Raw genomic sequence first — 19,914 nt, 5'->3', positions numbered from 1 at the left:
GTTCAAACGAATCGATTCCAAGTTCAAACTCCACTGACTGCGCTCTACGCATGCGCACAAGGGTTCGTGCGTCAGTTCGCGCGAGCGTTTCTTCATCACAACAGAGACGCTCCTCCGTTAAATCCGCTGTTCACCGGGTTAAAACGGCGCTTTTTCGCTGCTGCCAGCTCCTCGGAGGAGTTGTTCTTTGGGGCGCTAGATGTTTGACGTTCTCGCATCATGGGTTCAATGAACGGTTCCGTGTTTTTGTTATTCTGTCTCTTACCGGGCCAGAGTCTCGCACAGCACCGGAGATAGAGGCCTCCGCGCGCCAGCTCGATTAACGGAGAGCCCGCGCGGAGCGACGAGACGCACGGCGGGAATTCTGAGGCGATTATATTAGACGTCAGAGACTCCGCTCGCCTGACAGGAGTCTAAAAACACCCGGTAAACGGCGTCCAACGACTGAAAGAGTCGGAACCGAATCACCGGGGCCGGTGTTGATGTGGGGTGAAATGGAGACCCCAACAATCATGTACGATCTGGACACCTCCGGCGGGCTGATGGAGATAAGACACACAAACACAGACACGTTTAATTATCTCCTCACGTGCACCTATAACGACATGTTTAGCGGTTAACAGTCTCCTTGTTACTTAGCCGTTAGCTTGAAATACATGCACTTACCAACGGCTGTCATTTCACCGTGAACTCAAACCGGAATTTCCGTTGTATCGTACGGCGCGCGCCCAGGGCCCAACAAAGGCTCGAGCGCGCGTACGGAGGCGATGATGCCAGACGCGCGCAGATGTTCACTAATGGCTTTCTGAATCTCTCGTTCAGAAAATCCAGACTCTCCTGGCACCGCCCAAATCTGAGGACGGGGAGAAGAGAAGGAAACCGGACAGGAGTACCAGGAGAGCCGGCAGGGCCACCAATCACGACACCTGCGACAGTTGCCGGGAGGGAGGAGACCTGCTATGCTGTGACCACTGCCCCGCTGCTTTCCATTTACAGTGCTGGTGTGTGTCATCTTACATTGGTTTGTAGGTGATGCCTATGGAAGCTGCTGCTTAAAACGGTTTCTTGTTGAAGCAGTGTTACTGTAGCTCGCTTGGTAGAGCATTGCATTCGCACCTTAGGTTGTGGGTTCAAATCCTTGGAAACACGCAGTACTGAAATATAAACCTATTTTGGATAGACGTACCTGTCAAATGCACAAGTGTTGCTGGACTTTAAGGTCTTGACGTAAACTTCAGTGTGAAGAGCGAGGATAGGAATTATTTTAAGGCTTTTTTTAATGTTTCTCATTGGCCTCATTGGTTGTTTTTATATGTAATAATGGGCCTAGTGTGAATTGCTTTATCATCAGAATTAAATTTATGTTGAAGTTTAGAGTTTCATTCATACATATGTACATGCATACATGCGTATGTTGCTTAGTGAGCATTGCACTTGCAGCACCAAGGTCATGGGTTCGACTACCTTGGAAACACATGTGCGTAGCTTGAATTGCACGTTCATCAATGTAAATGTGAATGCAAGCATATTTTCTCATTGTTTATTCTGTTCTGTGTCTCGGAGCTAAAAGGATTTCGTGTATGTTTGACACTATCGAATCTGAGAGCTGGGCTGAACATCAAAGTGTTGTTTTGAAACCCACAAGTAGACTGGAAGACAAAAAATGGTTTTCGGGCATAGAGCAGGTTGCATTAGAAAAGTGGGCCTGTCTGAGAAGCTGTCACACCGAAAGTAATGTGCATCACGTTTTCTTATATTAAACATGCATTGTGAGGTTTATATATCCCGTCTGCGGTTTACTTACTCGTATGTTCAATTGTTATATTCAGTTGCTGTTTATGCCATTGTGTAACTGTGTAAGTTGAAGCCTGCAGTTTAACCTCTGACTTTGTTTACATTTCCTCAGTAACCCGCCATTGAGCAGAGAAATGCTGCCACCTGGTGACTGGATGTGTCATCGCTGCTCTGTTCGTAAGAAGGTTGGTGTCCTCCTGTTTGTTATGCAGCAAATATTTTGTATATACTTTAATTTTAAATGTACTTATATTTTAATTTGACTCTCTTATAGAAGAGGGAACAAAAGAAAGAGCAGATAAATGGTCTTCTGGACCGACAGTTGAAACAGTTGCCGTCTCCAGCCCCAGAACAGGAGTGCGGGACGCTACGTCTAGACCCTACTGTAGGTTCGGGCGGCATTGGGCTACGGGCCGCTGTCGCTCAGGTTCGACTCCTGGAGAGGCGACCAAGCAGCCGACCGGCGACCCCCAACTCCAACACTTCCTCCACCGACACGCCCACACCATCGGAGCAGAACGACATGGAAGAAGATCTGCTGGACGTGGAAGACGAGGCACAGGGTTCTGAAACGGAGCTTTCCAACACCTCAACAACCCTTAAGAGACCTTTCGACCTCCTAATCGCAGCTGCCATGCAAAGGAACCCCACGCAGTTCCAGCTCCCGAACGATTTTACATGCACGACTGCACTTCCAGGCACAGGACAGATCCAGTTAATCTTAGAGAAATTACAGGTTGTCAGTGATTTTGAGATGGTATGCATTTTATTTCTCGCAGGCACTAGCAAAAGACGACGGAAAGACGAGTTGTCGGGGAGGAACGCGAAACGGCCACAGCACGAGTTGGACCATTGTGGACTCGTTCCACTGCCGGTTAAAGTTTGCTACACATGCAACAGGTACAATGTTTTGTGTTGTAAGACATTTACAGCGCTCATATTCATCATAAAAGTTTAGGAAAAATAAAGTCTCATTTTCTCTCTCTTTCTTCCAGGAGCTGCAGGCTGGCTCCATTGATCCAGTGTGATTACTGCCCTCTCTTGTTTCACATGGACTGTTTGGACCCGCCTCTCACTGCCTACCCTACAGGCAGGTGGATGTGTCCCAACCACATCCAGCACCTGGTAGTAAGGAAGCCTCTTACAAACATTTTCAAGTTTACACAGCAATGCACTGAGCTACAAATACATTGTTTCTGTTCCTCACAGCTGAACCAGAGGAGCCTAACCTTTAGCAACCGCTGCCAGCTATTCGACCAGTTTCAGGACTGCATATCCCAGCATGCAGTCAAGCTAGACTTCCTGCAGCGGGTGCACCGCCAGCACCCCCCAATACGACAGCTGGGTCACGCTCAAAGCAGGAGGACTCTAAAGGTCTTCCATCTTCTTAAATTCAACATATGACACCGTGGATTGACACTGGAGATGTTAACTCATTTAGGTTATCCCTTGACTTTTTATAGGTTCCGGATGCCATTAAGTCTCAGTACCAGAACCCACCCGTCCTGACGGCCACCGCAGGGATCCGTGAGGGGGAACTGATCTGTACTGGCATTCCAGAACCGATTGTCCCGCAACACATAGCCAGTGAAGATGAACAGCGTGAGGTTCGTCTAATTTTTTTAAAACAGTATCTTTTCTATAATGACTTATTGTAGTACGTTTTGTGAATAAGCTCTGTGCTTTATGCTTTGGTGCAGTGGCTCAAAGATGTCGTTTCGCTGCAGTGCAGCATCATGAGGCATTTATGGAATAGGCCAACATCATCTTCACCCCGGGATTCGGAACAACATGATGCAACGCTGTGCAAAGACTCCCAACCCACCCGCTCACAGGACACGCAAAACCTCGGGAACAAAACGGTTTGTAGCTTATGTACAGACGGACTGTGTCAGAATTGTCGGACCACAAACGGCCACGTAGACCGATTAGTTCAGCCCAATAGGATTCAGGGTCCTGTTAAAACCCAAGATGAAACCCCCGCTCCGCCTAACCACTCCAGCTCAGGTGCTGCCATCAAGACTGAGGATTCTAGTTTAAAATCTTGTACAGCCACAGATGTCCCTCCTCCTGCCTCTTTTAAATCCGAGCCCACTACTCCATCATGTGACCATGTGAAAAATCCAGCCCCCTCGAAACTCTTTGTATCGTATGTAAGTACAGAAGCACATGCGGTTAAGTCACTAAAATCGACGGCAGACACCGGTTCAGGCCACCAGAGATCGTCACCCTCTTCCTGTGGTAAGAACGTACCTGTGTAAATCTTTAAAAACAAGATAAGAGAGATATACTGAACATCATCTTTCTTTTCTCAGATGGCTTCAATTCGGTTAAAGATGTGTTTTCCTGCACAGAACTTCCTAGCGTGTCAGAACTGTCAAGCCGGTTAAAAGACACCATGCAGGGAAACGGAGGTGTGTGACATTTAGGTTTCCTTAAAGCCTCCTGGCTGCAGCTTTCTGATTATTTTAACTCTCTTTGTTACAGAAGTGGAACTCAGCTCATTGGATGAGAGGTTTATAAAGCTCTTAGCCTGGCAGCGGATTCAGCAGCTCTTCGATTCAAAGTCCTCTTCCGTTCCGAGTAATTCTCCCCTGTCTGTGTCACTTCCTCATAAAAAACACAGCGAAGGTATTGATCTCTGATCTCTGTTTTGCACAGTTTGTGAGTAAACGTGTTTATAATTGAACATCTCTGTGCAGCAAAAAATAGGGAGGTGCAGGCGAGAGCTTCACTTTGTTCTGTGTCTGGAAAGGGTGCAGCTGTTCGTATGTGCTATAGGAGTCTGTACATTGGGACGGGTGAGAATTATCCTGTGACAAACATCAGGAGAACATATTTCAACCCTGCAGTATTGTAAATTTGCCTTTTTTTTCTCCACAGGTGCTGATATGGACGTGTGCCTTACAAACTACGGTCATTGTAACTACGTTTCAGGGAAACATGCCTGTATTTTTTATGATGAGGTATGATCATTTAAATGTTTAAGATTGATCTGGACATAAAGGAGGGGGGTTTATTTACTTCTGAGTGATGGATTTTTTTCTAATTTTTTTTTTAGAATACAAAGCAGTATGAACTGCTGAACTATAGCGAACATGGGACGACGGTTGACAATGTATTATATTCCTGTGACTTCTCTGAGAAGACAAGCCAGAACCCATCCAGCAACCTGCTCACCAAAGTACAGAACATCATTCGTAAGTATTTATTTATTTTTCCATTAATTGGAAGCTTTTGGATACTAAACCGCAGTATTTGTTAATCACAATAACATACTATCGTGTTACTTTCAAAGCCACAGTATGGTCCACAGCATATTAGGGATGTAACGGTATCAAAAATTCACGGTACAGTAATATTTCGTTATGATGCCCACGGTACGGTAATTATTGAAGGATTTACAGGAGGGAAAAACAAATGAAGACTTGGAAAAACTGTCTTAAGTGTTTATTAAACAAGACTGAACATTACAATGTACAAAGTGTAGTGTAGTGTTTACAATTTTCATAAAAAGGACAAAAATAATTAGACCATGTAATAAAATAAAAAAATAAAGTTTCAGTTTAGTTTGTCAACTTGAAACAATTCCCAATCAGTCAGGTTTTAAGAATTTAGTCACTCCCTCAATTGACCTAGTTTTTTATTTATTATTATTATTAATGCTAATGCTTGGTACTCCTTTGAAAGCAACGGTTGTGATTGTAGAATCAAGAAAAGAAGATGGGTTTAAAGATGGGTCAATTCCTGAAAACAAAAACAACACAGTAAAAATGAAAATAGCAGCTTAACGTTACTTATTGTAGCTGGACCTAGAGCTGAGGTCAGCTCACTCAATACAGGGGCGCGTTTCCCAATCGGAAGTCTGCAGCCTCCATAGGTCGCATTTGTAGGCTGCGTACGTCATGAAGACCGTGTTATTTCAGAATATTAAAATTTTTCAAGTTGACTATTATTCATTATTTAATCGTATATTGTTGTAACACACGCTTATGACTTGCGAATGTAATACTCAGTTAACTTAAATACACCAGGCGTGTAATGACGGATGCAGCCTGCATATGCCACCTAAGGAGGCTGCCTTCTAATTGAGAAACGGCATACACACTCTCCTCATTCACGGATTTACTCACTCGTTTTTTGTATGTCCATCATATTTTGTCCTTTCTCGTTTCTTGTCACAGCGAACGCAAACTTTTTCCAAACATCAGATTTAAAATTCGCGTTTCTTTTGCTTCCGCCATTTTCGCTCCGCTTGTAAAGAGGCATCAGAGTGGCATGCATGGGATTATGGGAATTGTAGTTCCCGCGTCCCTCCACTGCCCGGAAGACCTAATGTTTTACCGAATCATGTGACCACGGTGGTACCGGGAAAATTTAATTCCGCAATACATCCTTAATGCATATGCAAGGGTCCGTGTACATTGTACGTTATGCAATTTTTTTTTTAACCCAGCGTGCATTGTACTCGTAGGTCGTGCATGTGCCTTCAGGAGAATGTAGTATGTAGCCCAGGACAGGGCTCTACACTACCTTGTTGCACTGGTGCACCTAACTTTTTTTCTTGGGTGTACCAGCACAAAAGTTAGGTGCACCCAAATTTTTGACTGCATCGCATTAATAGTTCACCCAAAAATGAAAATTCAGTCATAATTTGTTGCACTTTCACGCCCTGGCCCAGGAGATGCATTGCATTTTGTCATAATACGTCTGAATACACATACAAGTCTAATAAACTATACTTTGCAAGGCAACCCTGTGCGTACCTTTGTGTAAACATAAAAAAACAGACTATACTCTGGGCTTTAACTGTGCTAAGATGACCTAATGCCTTTGGTAAAATGTGCAGTATACAGAGGACAGCTTGTGTAGTGTTGTGCAATGCAATGGGTTTAACATGACCTTCTGGGCAAAATTCATTTTGGGATGATAGTGGTGTATGATAAATATGTCAAGTGAAAGCCTCATGGGACATGTCACAATCACTTTTATTAAAACGGCGTATGATGACCGGGGTTTCCTACCTGCTTCAAAATGTACAGATGTACATCATGCGAGCTGGTTGGAAAGCTTATGTCTGACCTCTGTGTACATTTTTTGGCATATATCCGTAAAAATATATATATATATATATATATTACCAAAACTTGATATACTGCCCATCCCTATGATGAGTCATGATATAACCATTTCTAGTATAAATATACTGGTATTATCTTGACTCATTTGATTACATAAGTACATACAATTGCACTAAACATTTGACTAAGCAAAGTATTCTTAATATTAAATATTTGAGCAAAAATTAAGTATTTTATAATTTAATGTAAATGTTTTTCAGAGATAATTAAAGTGATGCGTATAAAATTAAACTCATTCAATGTATATTACAAATTTCCTTTCATACTATACGGTCATTAATTCAAGTGTACTTGCAGGTCGCTGCAGGAAGAAGGAGCAGGAAGTGTCCGGGATGGATGTGACCTCTGTGGCAGAGGATAGAGTTATGAGCTGCCAGTCCCAGGATGCTCCCATTACCCCTTGTAACTGTAAGAACAGTGGCTCCAGTCTGATCGGAGGCAGCGGTGCAGGATGGGAGGGTACTGCACTCCTCCATCACGGGAGCCACGTCAAACTTGGCTGCTTGCAGTTTATCTTCAGCATCACAGAGTTTGCCAACAAGCCGCCCAAAGCAGAGATCAACACCTGCAGCCTCACTCCCGCACCTAGCCAACAGGGGGAGCAACTGAGCAAAGCTGCTACTCCACTTCAACACAACCTTGTAGCTTAAATCCTAAAGCACCTACCTGCCTCTGCAGCAACTTGTACATGATCGGTTCCCTTATTATTTAATTGTTTATACACTTGCATGAGATTACATTTTTATATATGTGTAAATATATATATATATATAATTTCTAAAACTCTTAGCAGGTTGCACGTAGATTTTGTGTTTATTTCAATAACGTGCATTTTTAAAGGGAGACTATCATTATCATCGTCTATGCTTGTGTAAAGAAAACATGTTATATTTTGTGCCAGTAACAATATTTTTTTATATTATCATGCAATTTGTTTTTTTATCATGAAATTGAAGCTTTTATTTATGTACTCTATCTGGAGTATAGTCACATCTGAGGTTCCTTTAGCTCAGCTCATGTAAAGTCACTCATGTAAATATGTATCTATTGATGTGAATAACCAGAGATCCACGTGATTTAAGTGCAACACGTTTGTATTATTTCTGTAGTGCGCCATTGAGTTCATGTCCAGATTTGTATGTGCTGTTTCATGTGCTCTGTAAATACAGTTTTCACCAGATTCTCATGTAAAGGATGTAAATACAAAACAGATTTTAAATAACATGCTTAAGAAATCCACTAGCCTGGAGTCACGTTCATTCTAACTTGGTTATAGCTCAGATTAGTAATGTTTTTTTTTAGTAAAAAAAAAAAGTATTACTTTGCTAATATTCAAGTTAGGTGGGGTTTTATTGAAATGTCCAGTATAACACGTCAGAGCATACTGTCAAGTGACTGGTGCGTGAAAAATCCCTTTGGATTTGCTGTGATGATGGGACCAGGGCCATGAATATTACGTAATCTCGGGGCGGGCTCTTTCAACAGTGCATTTATCAATACAGCAGTTGGACGAGTTTTGTAATCTTGACTGAAATAGGGCGGGTTTGCTTTTGCTCCAGATAACTTTCATTTTTAGTGGGATTTTCTTAAATATAACTTATACCGCTACGACAATTTGAATACGATGCTCGCGGTTTTATTTATTTGCGGAGGACTCGTCGCTATTTACCTGCTGCTGTGCGTCACGGTTTTGAAAATACCCAAATGTAAAAGCACAGCCAAACTGCACGGGAAAACTGTCATTGTGACGGGTAGGAGTTCAATTCTTGCACTTATTTATTCTTATCACATTTATTTTTAAATACATGTTACTTTGCAAACAACTTTAGTCGTTCGTTTCGTACCTCGTATGCAGGCGTGTTGCGCATGCGCCACTTAACAATGAAGATCATGCATTCCGATAAAAAAAAATATGAGGAGACGCATATTGTGTTTTAGGAGCAAACACGGGTATTGGTAAAGTTACAGCTCTGGACCTGGCGAGGAGAGGAGCTCGGGTGATTTTAGCCTGCAGAAACGAAAGCAAAGGCCTGTCTGCGGCCGCAGACATCAAAAGGGTGAGACCAAAGAATATGTTAACAGTGTTTATTACTATGGAAAAGTTCTCGTGCAATGCTCAGACTGAGGCCATACCACAGAGCCCTCTATGGCCGTTCTCAATCCGAAGGCTGTAGCCTGCGAAGGTCGCATATGCAGGCTGCATACGTCATCAAACCTAATTTATTTAAGTTACCTGAGCATTACATTCACAAGTAATAAGCATATTACCACCATTATAGATAAACTTAGAATAATAGTCAACTTTATAATCGTTAATATTTTAAAATAAGAACGTTTGATGACGGAATTGCGACCTCTGGAGGCTGCAGCCTTCGGATTGGGCTTGCACCACACGCTAGCGAAGAAAGTCCCGCCTTCCAGTAAAGAGCCAATCGTTAAAGACTTGACGTTTCTTTGTGGGAGGGGCTCTGTACTGACCTGTGTTGACAAGTCAGTACACAGCCCCTCCCACAAAGAAACGTCAAGTTTCGCCGAATTAGGTGTTTTTAGCATAATTTAAGTTTAATAAAGTAAATTTATGGTACAGTTGGCATCAGGTTAAATAGGTTGACTGTAGCCAGTAACTTACCCCATTCAAGTAGATAGGACTTGGTCTTGTTGTATGAAAAAGCTGCAAGGGGGTTCTGGCTAGAGGGGATACAGCTACGGCCAAATCTCGCTAGTTTGCTTTAGGGTTAGGTTGGGGATTAGGATGAAAAACATAGGTTCTGGTTAGATAATATACAGCTACGACCTAAATCCAGTGTTGGGTTTAGGGTTAGGATGAAAATAGCGCTCATCCGGTAAGATTTCATGAGATTTGTCATAACTGTATCCCTTCTAGCCAAAATACGATTTTGCTACTGTTTTAACGTGTTGCCAGCAATTAAGATAAACATGCTAATTTTCTTTGTTTTTATTAAATAGCGTATATTGTTTTTAATCTATCTTTAATAAATCTATTCATATTTTTAATTGTGGTACGTGATGTTCAATTGAAACCAACAGATTATTTTTGCATATTCTGTATAGTATTTTGAAATGCATTGTGCACGTAAAATAACTTTTGCATGCTGTATTGATTAATATGTTTGATTTGATGTGCACGTATAGGAAACTGGAAACAATGATGTGTTTTATATGCACTTGGATCTGGCAAGCCTGCAGTCTGTGAGATCATTCGCTGATAACTTTCTCAAGAAAGAATCCAGATTGGATATCCTCATCAACAATGCTGGTAGCTGAGAAATATTCCTTTTTGGCATAATACACACATACTATCATGTCTGCAATATTTTTTAAAACTGTCACAATTTTAATGTTATTACTTTTTGTTTATAGGTCTTTTAGCAGGTGGCAAAACTGAAGATGGCTTTGGAATGATCTTCGGTGTCAACCACCTCGGTCACTTCCTTTTAACCTCGCTCCTGTTGGATCGACTAAAAGAGTCCGGTCCCAGCAGAGTTGTCACTGTCGCTTCACTGGCTCATTTGTGGGGGAACGTTGACTTTAACTGCATCAACACTCATAAAGATTTGGGGTTGGGAAATTCATCGATGGTCTTGTTGAAGCTGTACGGTCACAGCAAACTTTGCAATATGCTCTTCACTCACGAGCTGGCCAAGAGACTGAAAGGCACTAACGTTACCTGCTACAGTCTTCATCCAGGTCAGTGGTCTAAAGTTAAAACATGATGAAGTAGACCTGAAATATATGTTTATGAGGTTGTGATTTGGTTTTCTAACACAAACTTATTTTGTAGGAGCCATCAAAACTGACATCAACAATAACTGCAGCTTACTTTGGAGGCTGATCATGATCCCAGCTATGTTTCTTTTCTATACGGATGTGCAATCTGGAGCTCAGACATCTCTTTATTGTGCACTTCAGGAGGGTCTGGAGCCTCTGAGCGGATGCTACTTTTCCCAGTGTGATGTGGGAAAGGTTCCTGCTAAAGCCAGGGATGATGCCGTAGCTAAAAAACTTTGGGAAGTCAGCGAGAGCCTCTGTGGTTTAGCATAATATGTACCACCATAGTGAATTGCATTTGCACAAATTCAGGGGCACCGGTGTACATCTTCAATAAAAAAACATTATGTTTCATTCATAAATAATTATTTGTGTGCTAAAAATAAAGTTCTCATACAAATGTTCTTCCTGTTTCACAACAGCTATTCTCATAAATGAGTACATCTCCATATAAGGGCTTTCCAAACAACCTCCCAATACAGCTATTTGTTATTCTTTGTAAACCCGTCTTTAAAGACGCAATCTTACCTGAGAACACACAAAGGAACACCTACAAAAACCAAGTGGTTTCTTTTCAAAACCACTTATACAAACAAAAGACCTTTTATAAAGTTTAATTATAACAATCTTTTTGTTTCTTAAATATTTTTGTAGGATTGCTAAGTGTATTTCTCAAAATACATTTATGAACAAAATCATTTTGGCTAGACAATTGTTGTTGTTTGTGTACTATCTATACAAGTCTCTTTTGATAAATGTTGCATGAACAAGTGCAAAATTGTTTATAATGACTGTTGGTTAAGACATTTGTACATAGATAGATAGATTTGGTTTAGTCAGTTTCCCAATACAACAAGTGGTTGTTGTCATACCAGAGTCAAGACGTAACACAGTAGGTGAGGTCTTTACTGTGACGAATGGCACCTCTCCCTCTCTAAATATGACATCTTAGCGGTGCAGAGACATCATGCACTATTTCTTGTTTACAATCAAAGAGTGCCAACAATTCATTTTAACTGAATTACTAATGTGATACTGAAAATAGTTTGGAAGTGAGTAATTATGGTGTTATCGGATATGTATGTGCATGCAAAATAAACAAAGTAAAACCAGGGTTCCCACACCTTAGTTAACTTCAAATTCAAGTACCTTACAAGAACTTTCCAGGTTTAATACCCTCAAATTCAAGGACTAAATGTGGAGACACATTTCAAATGAGAGCAAGGTTACATTGTGTTACCTTTTAAGATACATTTTTAGAGTTCCCTTTTGAGGGAACTCGCGCTGCGTCACTGCGGTGACACTTTGGGGACGCCTCCAGGGGTAAGTGCATCTGAATGTGTATATCAAATTCCAGGAGGCCAGGAAGTATATCGCTATCTGAAATATTTCCAAAGACGGCGTTACAGGGACGCAGGAAGTATGGCAAGGGAGACGCAGCGTCTCGTTCCCTTCTCAGGGAACAACAGATATACGTAACCAGAGATGTTTTTATGTGTCAAACACAACTATGCAAAAAGCATTTTGGTAGGAATTAACATTCGCATACAGAAGATATAAGAATTTAAAGTGAACAATTTAGCATGTGTGTTTAAAAAGTCTAGAATTTTTATGATATTATCCTACATTACACAGGGAATAATATGAATTTTTTTACATAATCTTCTTGCATAAAATCGATTCAAGCCCTTTCAATGACCTGTATCTATGTATGTATATTTTCAAAAACTTCCCAGGGCCTTAACCCCCCCCCCCCCCCAGATTCACAAACTTTCAAGGACCCGTGGAAACCCTGTAAAACCACGTGCACTTTATAACAATTATATAATTTTATAATATTTTAAAAGAGTATTAACCATATTGGCGTATTGAAAATCATGGTTTTACTATTGGTTAAAGTATAAGGGATTTAAAAAAATATTTAGTGCAAAATGCATCTCACATTTAAAGTGCAACAAGGTAAGCAATGTAACCGTGTAGGTTTTTATTTTTATTCTATTGTGAGGGTGACCAATTTAGTTTACATTTAGTTGAAAATATCTTGCAGTAAATCAAAACGTCATTGGCAGCCTATTGTTGGTACGAGCACGCGCAAACCGGTCCGGTGAGAGCGCAATCAGCGCATGGCGTGATAGAGAAACCGTAGACCGGTTTATCAGGCTCCGACTCGGATGCAAGCGCATAAGAACCGCTCGCTGTCTCGTGCACCAGTTCACAATCATGATTCACCTCATCGTCGCCGCCGCTCTCGTCGGAGGTCTTTATGCCGTGTTGGTGGAGACCCTGTTTAAGAAGTCCAAATGTAAAGCAACCGCTGATATGACCGGGAAAACGGTTATAATTACAGGTGAGGGCTTAGATTTAGTTTACAAAGTCAATGTAACTCGACTGTTGAAATGATTCGGTGGTCACGTCACGTGCGTTTGTCGCGCCGACTTTCTTCTTATTTATATATGGCCACAGCCGTGATCATTTGTCCGTGGCTCGTGTTTTTATTCTGGTGTTTGTTTTGTTGTTTCAGGTGGAAATACAGGTATCGGTAAGGCCACGGCTCTGAATCTGGCTGCTCGTGGTATGAGAGTGATTCTGGCTTGTAGAAACCGTCAGAAGGCCGAAGCCGCAATAAACGACATCAAGATGGTAAACACAAAATCTTACTATTGTGTGTTTGATTGAAGGGAGTATGGCAAGACAAATTGTCATTTAATGTCCCCTGTGTTTGTCATAATTGGATTTAATTTTTAAGTAGAGAGGTCTACAATTGCATTTAACTTTTAGGTCTATAATTGCATTTTAGGTCTACAATTGCATTCTAACGTTAAATCATTTTATTGGGGGAACATTATTAAACTTGTAGTAAAACACTGTGAATCAACAAAAGTTAAAATATAATATAAAAAAATTGTTGGTAGTAAGGTAAGCACTTTAATTTCAAGAAACACTAGCTGCATTTCCATTACAGATTTGTGCAAAACTTTAGCTTTGTTTTCTAAATGTCGATAAAAACCTATTGTGAAAAGATGGCATTAACAGAAGATATGAGACTGAAACATAGTATTTCCTCTTCTTTTGTGATAAGTCATTCCAAACATTGACTGATATTGGTGGGTATACTATCACATCCACCGCCCTAGGCATTAATATTTTTAGCTGAAGGAGACATATTTTCCAAACAAGGAAAGCCCCTTATAACTTACTTTGGAGTGGCAACGTATACAGTGTGTGTTTCTTGGAGGTAATAGTACAATATTTTAAATCAAAAGAGATTGTGTTATCCAGACATTATTGGCAAGGAAAGCCTCTTATACTTGGGATCAGTTGCTGTAATTTTAAGTTGAATTAGCTTAACTTATTTCAGTTAAGTTACAGCAAATGAATACTGGTCAAGATAAAATAATAGTAAGTTCATGAATTTAAAGGGATAGTTAACCCAAAAATGAAAATAATGTCATTAATGACTCAACCTCATGTCGTTCCAAACTTGTAAGACCTCCGTTCATCTTCGGAACACAGTTTAAGATGTTTTATATTTAGTCTGAGAGCTTGTTGACCCTTCATTGAAAATCTATGTACGCTATACTGATCACTGGGTCAGTTAGAATGTGTTGAAACATCGAAATACATTTTGGTCCAAAAATAGCAAAGGTTACGACTTTATTCAGCATTTAAATAATGACGTACGACGCGGCTGACGTGTTATATGGTGCGCCCGGGCTTCGATTACAGTCTAAGGGAGAAACACGCTGTAAGTTTGAAAAAAAAACTTCGCAAACATGTCTGAGGATAAAACGTCATCCAGTCACGTGACTTTTAGGAAGAGAAGACAATGCTGAATAAAAATGTATTTTCGATGCTTCAAAACATTCTCACCTACTGATGTCACATGGACTACTTTGATGGTGGTTTTATTACCTTTCTGGACATGGACAGTATACCGTGCGTAGATTTTTAGTGGAGGGTCAACAAGCCCTCGGACTAAATCTAGGGCATCTTGAACTGTGTTCCGAGGATGAAGGGAGGTCTTGCGAGTTTGGAACGACATGAGGTTGAGTCATTAATGACATTATTTTCATTTTTGGGTGAACTATCCCTTTAATTCTTAATAGTAAAAATGCAATTATGACCAGAAACATTTAAATATGTTTTTCCATACAAGTATTGATACATTTTCATATTTGTTTTTCAGGCTACAGGCAGCAATGATGTCGTGTTTATGGAGCTTGATCTCGGGAGCCTTAAATCCATACGATCTTTCGCTGAGACATTTCTAAAATCTGAGTCCAGGCTTGATCTGCTCATTAACAACGCAGGTAAGCAAAAGTTCAAACCTGGGGTCAATTAAACATAAACCCGCTGAAAAATACCAATACAAATGAACACAGACTTTCTAAGGGGCTGTGCACACCAAAGCTTTTAAACGCGACTGAAAACGCCAGGCGGATGCCAACTGGCAGCTTTTTCAGCCGACTGCCAACTTTTTTCAGCTGACCGCTTTGTTTACTTGATTACTTCTGCTCTGTTTGTCATTCGTTAAATTATGCGATGGTTGGTTGTGATGTTTATTCCCCCCTTTCTCCATTGTAATTGGACCGCCGTGTGAGAACTGACTTTGACGAGGGGAGCGTTTCCCCCAAAGTTGAATATTTTTCAATTCTCAGCACTGAGCATGGAAAATCCACGAGCTCCGACTTTCAGCGGGAAAAAATGGCCTTCTGCTGGATGCGCCGCGCTTCCATTGGAAACATACCCCATCCGCCGGCGTTAAAGCTTTCGTGTGCACACCCCTTAAGGGATTATGACAAGAATTTTATTGGATTTAAAGGGGTCATGACATTTTTTTTTTTAATTTTATGTTCTCAGAGGTTTACTTATAATAAAAAAAAATTGCCGAAAAACATACACATTTAAGGAATTTATTACCTTTTCACCACTTTTTTCCGTCCTCTCATTGAAACAGTCTGATTTGTGTGTTTCCCCTTTAAGAGCGTTTGGCCTGGCTTGGTGTTTGGCCCACTTCTATGATTGACAGCCTGCATGCTGCGGCTACTACGCAGCTTTACTACAAATGGTCTTTTAAGCACATTGTGTGTTTATTCACGTCACAGACTGACAAACAATCTCACAAAGTTTTTACCACTAAAGGAAGCATTTAAATGAATCACATGCGAACAAAGTCATATCATTTTAAGCCAGTGTGGGTATCGGGTTCATTGAATGCCAGTGTGCGAAGGCGATGATACGATGATGTGCTGTGTCTTTCTCTTGGGCAGAAAAGGGGAAGGCTGCAGACCTGGAGCAAGCAGGTCATATGAAAATTAATATATCAATGCATACGTCACAAAAACAGTTATTTCGCGGCAGTTTTTACAGACAAATGATTACACACATGCTTTTGTTTTTGATAATGAGAGTGTGATGATAAAACTTGCAGGATGTATTAATACCAAGACCTGTTATATTTCAATAGATCAAGGCAAAATTGATTCCCAATGTCATGACCCCTTTAATGGAAACTGTAATGGTCTTTGGTGGTTCTTTGTGTTTGGTTTTGATGGTGAGATGTTAACAGGTGAATGGGGACCAATAGAACATCATTAAATCCCACTGGCATAAAGGATTTAAAGGTGCAGTGTGTTAATTTTAGCGGCATCTAGTGGTGAGGTTGCAAATTGCAACCCAGGGCTCAGTCCGCTGCTCACCCCTCGCTTTTGAAACGCATAGAAAAGCTATGGTAGCCGCCACCGGACTTCCGTAGGGCTTCTGTAGAAACATGGCGGCACAAAATGGCGACTTCCATGTAAGGGGACCCTCTGTGTATGTAGATAAAAAGGTCTCTAGGTTCTAAGTTAATAAACACATAACTGGTCATTATGAAATGTCTTTATACACCCCTGATTATATAGTTTTGTATATTATTTTGGATTTCTGTCAAGAGATCCTTCTAAAAATTACACACTGCACCTTTAAAAAAAAATTTTTTGTAATTGAGACAACAATATGACGACAACTGGGGGGGGTGCATTTAAAAATTAAAAGTGGTAAATTTACCAAATTTTATTCACATACTGGTCTCTCACTGTGACCATTTCTTTACTGGACCAGACTGAAAATGTGGGGTCTAAGAGTAATGACTTAAAGGGACACTCCACTTTTTCTGAAAATATACTCTCCTTTTCCAGCTCCCCTGGAGTTAAGCTTTTGGTTTTTGCTGTTTTGGAATCCATTCAGCTGATCTCCGGGTCTGGCGGTACAACTTTTGGCATGGCTTGGCATAATCCATTGAATCTGATTAGACCATTAGCATTGTGCCAAAAACAAACAAACAAGGTGTTTTGATATTTTTCCTATTTGGGACTTGACTCTTCTGTTGTTGCATCGTGTACTAAGACCGACGGAAAATTAAAAGTTGCCATTGTTGTCCTTGATTATTAAGCCAGAATGAGAGTATAGTTCCTAGACATATCTGCCTAGAAAATTGCAACTTAATTTTCTGTCGGTCTTAGTGCACGATGTAACTACGGAGGAGTCGGGTTTTGGATAGAAAAAATATCAAAACACTTTGGTTATTTTTTGGGCGTGATGCTAATGGCCTAATCGGATTCGATGGATTGTGCTAAGATATGCTGGAGGTGGTGGCGCCAGACACGGAGATCATCTGAATGGATTCCAAAACAGTAAGAATCAAATGTTTAACTCTAGGGGAGCTGGAAAACAAGCATATTTTAAAAAAAAAGGGGAGTGTCCCTTTTAAAAGCATGATTAAAAGCAATGTGGTGGACACTGTGTGGTAGATGCCAGTTTTAAACCATATTTTAAGAGAGCTGCTAAGCATAAATGTTTGTGGGTCATGTGCTGCAAAAAGCAGATAGAAAACAAAGTGATTTATAATACTCTGGCCCAACATAAGGATCTACAGCCCCACACCACATAAAGAAAATGTTGTATGGCCTTTTATTTGTAGGTCTCGTGGCGGATGGTCGAACCGCAGATGGCTTTGGCATAGAATTTGGCGTCAATCATCTTGGCCATTTTCTGCTCACGTGTCTTCTGCTGAATCGTCTAAAGGAGAGTCCTGCGGCCCGAATCGTCACGCTGGCCTCCATGGCTTATCGCTGGGGCAAGATTGACTTTGATTCTCTCAATGCCACTAAAGATCTGGGATCAGGGAGATACAGCTGGCAGTTTTTCCAGGCATATTGCAACAGCAAATTATGCAATGTCCTGTTCACTCACGAGCTGGCCAAAAGACTGAAGGGTTCGAATGTGACCTGCTACAGTGTTCATCCAGGTAACATTTAAAGCTTTTAGCACATTTACAGGATGTCTTTATCTTAGATCACACACGTGTTTGCTTGAATGTTCAGTATCAAGAATATCTAGACTTGTGTCTTCGTCTGGAATGTTCAGAGACATTTCCTAAACATTCCTGAATGTGTTGATTGAAGTATTGTCCTATGATTTGTTGGGTTTAAGATCTGAAGTTTATTTATCACCATGTAGTTTATCACAGAAACTTCAAGTATGGTGGCAGATACAAGTTTTTGTAGAAATTTCTTTTAAAATGTTTTTTTTTTGTGTTTCCACCTTTTTACCACCGGGCAGGTGTCGTAAAGACGGAGCTCTCCCGACACGTGAGTCTCTGGCAAAAGGTGTTCATTGAGCCGATTGCTAGACTTCTTTTCCTGGATCCAAAGACCGGAGCGCAGACGACCCTACATTGTGCCGTTCAGGAAGGAATCGAACATCTGAGTGGACGTTATTTCTCCTGTTGTGCTGTGGAAGAAGTCTGTGCCAAAGCCAAAGATGACGCGGTGGCCAAGAAGCTTTGGGATGTGAGCGAGAGACTCTGTGGACTTTCTTGAACCCACAAGACTGTTTAATTTCTGGTGGATGGAGACCCTTTGTGGTGTTTGACGAAATCTTACACTTAAAGAAAATTCAAGTATGAAGTAGTGAAGCCGACCCTGGAAGTTTCTATTGATGGACGCAATTATTTCCCAAGCTTACAGTGTTTCTTTTACTTGTATAGTTACATATGTGTTGTGGTGTTTTTTTAATGTATTAAAGTATGTAATGAATCACTATTTTTCTACTTTTTATCATTGAGTGTATTAGATTATGACATTCAGCAGAGGCTTTTATACGAAGAGACTTCATCTGTGAATGTGTTCACACCCATTACATTTTGAACTGATAATGACATGCTTTACCACTGAGCTGTACAGGAGAAGTATGTTTGACATGATGAAATCAAAGCTCAAATCAATTGAGCAATATGAACATTTACTCTTTGCCAGTCTCAAAAGAAAATTAGTGTAAGAGAGAACGAAATGTTGCAATAGGGTGTAACAATCCAAAAAAATTCCCAGCTCTAAATTTTGTGTCTCACCCGAGGATACGTCTTTGTGACTTCGTCATGCTGGTTGGGTAAATTCAGGTCGAGCGAATGATGCACTAAAACCAATTTTACTGTAGATTGCATCTCATACAGGTTTTTCCAGACCTACATACCTCCAGGTTCAGCTTGAAAACCGATCGTCTTAAGGTGTTTGAGCTGGTTTCTAAAAGGCATTTCTCAAGATGTGTCGAATGATCGAACTTACTAATGTTAAGTATGTATGCACATGTAAAATTTGAAACACTATGGATAAGGAAAAAACAAGATCTGATGACTGAAATCTGCAAGCACCATCCTGAGCAAACTGGATCGTACATTTCTTAAAGTGATATTTCACTGAAAAATGAAAATTTAGTCATCCTTACTCACCCTTGTTGTTCCAAACTTTTTAAAAAAAAATCTGCTAAATACAATAAGGAAGATATTTTAAAGACTGGTTGTAACCAAGCAGGTCTAGGGCACCATTGACTTCAATAAAATAAAAAAATAATACTGTGGAGGTGAATGGTGCCCCAGATCTGTTTGTAAAATATCATTTGTGTTCAGCAAAGCATATACATTTATACGGGTTTGGAACAACTTGAGGGTGAGTAAACGAAGATGAACTATCACTTTACCTTTGATAACATCTATATCTCATAAGTGCACGCTCTTCACTTACTATAATATATAGATTTCTGTCAAAGAAAGAAAATATGCAATGGGAAAAGTGAGTGAATTTTCATGGAAAGAAAAACTGGAATTTTAAAAATGAAATGACAAACATGAAAAGTTTAGAATGACTCCACAAAT

At 40.5% G+C, this 19,914-nt stretch overlaps 3 protein-coding genes across 4 annotated transcripts; all 3 read left to right on the top strand.

Annotated features, from left to right (window-relative positions):
- Positions 1 to 88: 88 nt before the first annotated feature.
- phf12a (PHD finger protein 12a) lies at positions 89 to 8,177 on the top strand. 2 transcript variants are annotated; one of them, XM_073874456.1, is made up of 15 exons: positions 89 to 549; positions 824 to 1,001; positions 1,907 to 1,979; positions 2,069 to 2,492; positions 2,574 to 2,694; positions 2,790 to 2,919; positions 3,004 to 3,168; positions 3,258 to 3,401; positions 3,495 to 4,035; positions 4,110 to 4,208; positions 4,282 to 4,425; positions 4,497 to 4,595; positions 4,678 to 4,760; positions 4,856 to 4,994; positions 7,233 to 8,177. In XM_073874456.1, exons 1-15 carry the CDS (start codon positions 483 to 485, stop codon positions 7,583 to 7,585), a joined length of 2,760 nt encoding a protein of 919 aa, XP_073730557.1. In that variant the 5' UTR covers positions 89 to 482; the 3' UTR covers positions 7,586 to 8,177. The 2 variants fall into 2 exon arrangements, with proteins under 2 accessions (XP_073730557.1, XP_073730556.1); XM_073874455.1 differs by having other exon boundaries at positions 2,790 to 2,922.
- A 214-nt stretch (positions 8,178 to 8,391) lies between these two features.
- On the top strand, positions 8,392 to 11,128 carry dhrs13a.1 (dehydrogenase/reductase (SDR family) member 13a, tandem duplicate 1). The gene is made up of 5 exons (XM_055207970.2): positions 8,392 to 8,686; positions 8,874 to 8,992; positions 10,089 to 10,212; positions 10,317 to 10,643; positions 10,738 to 11,128. The coding sequence occupies exons 1-5, from the start codon at positions 8,560 to 8,562 to the stop codon at positions 10,995 to 10,997; spliced, it is 957 nt and encodes a 318-aa protein (XP_055063945.2). The 5' UTR covers positions 8,392 to 8,559; the 3' UTR covers positions 10,998 to 11,128.
- Positions 11,129 to 12,806: 1,678 nt separating this feature from the next.
- On the top strand, positions 12,807 to 18,806 carry dhrs13a.2 (dehydrogenase/reductase (SDR family) member 13a, tandem duplicate 2). Its single transcript, XM_055207971.2, has 5 exons — positions 12,807 to 13,071; positions 13,246 to 13,364; positions 14,911 to 15,034; positions 17,686 to 18,012; positions 18,327 to 18,806. Exons 1-5 carry the CDS (start codon positions 12,945 to 12,947, stop codon positions 18,584 to 18,586), a joined length of 957 nt encoding a protein of 318 aa, XP_055063946.1. The 5' UTR covers positions 12,807 to 12,944; the 3' UTR covers positions 18,587 to 18,806.
- The last annotated feature ends 1,108 nt before the right edge of the window (positions 18,807 to 19,914 follow it).

This window comes from Misgurnus anguillicaudatus, chromosome 12 (assembly GCF_027580225.2).
Source record: "Misgurnus anguillicaudatus chromosome 12, ASM2758022v2, whole genome shotgun sequence".
In the NCBI taxonomy this organism is placed as follows: Eukaryota; Metazoa; Chordata; class Actinopteri; order Cypriniformes; family Cobitidae; genus Misgurnus; species Misgurnus anguillicaudatus.
This window is presented reverse-complemented; position numbering and strand designations above follow the sequence as displayed.

Excerpts from the sequence above, each read along its gene's own strand:
- phf12a (XM_073874455.1), top strand. The coding sequence starts at position 483 with ATGTGGGGTGAAATGGAGACCCCAACAATCATGTACGATCTGGACACC. Across the intron at positions 2,695-2,789 it reads GTTTGCTACACATGCAACAG|GAGCTGCAGGCTGGCTCCAT; the intron begins GTACAATGTTTT and ends TCTTTCTTCCAG. Across the intron at positions 4,761-4,855 it reads CCTGTATTTTTTATGATGAG|AATACAAAGCAGTATGAACT; the intron begins GTATGATCATTT and ends TTTTTTTTTTAG.
- dhrs13a.1 (XM_055207970.2), top strand. The coding sequence starts at position 8,560 with ATGCTCGCGGTTTTATTTATTTGCGGAGGACTCGTCGCTATTTACCTG. Across the intron at positions 8,687-8,873 it reads GAAAACTGTCATTGTGACGG|GAGCAAACACGGGTATTGGT; the intron begins GTAGGAGTTCAA and ends ATTGTGTTTTAG. Across the intron at positions 8,993-10,088 it reads CGGCCGCAGACATCAAAAGG|GAAACTGGAAACAATGATGT; the intron begins GTGAGACCAAAG and ends GTGCACGTATAG.
- dhrs13a.2 (XM_055207971.2), top strand. The coding sequence starts at position 12,945 with ATGATTCACCTCATCGTCGCCGCCGCTCTCGTCGGAGGTCTTTATGCC. Across the intron at positions 15,035-17,685 it reads TCTGCTCATTAACAACGCAG|GTCTCGTGGCGGATGGTCGA; the intron begins GTAAGCAAAAGT and ends TTTTATTTGTAG. Across the intron at positions 18,013-18,326 it reads CTGCTACAGTGTTCATCCAG|GTGTCGTAAAGACGGAGCTC; the intron begins GTAACATTTAAA and ends ACCACCGGGCAG.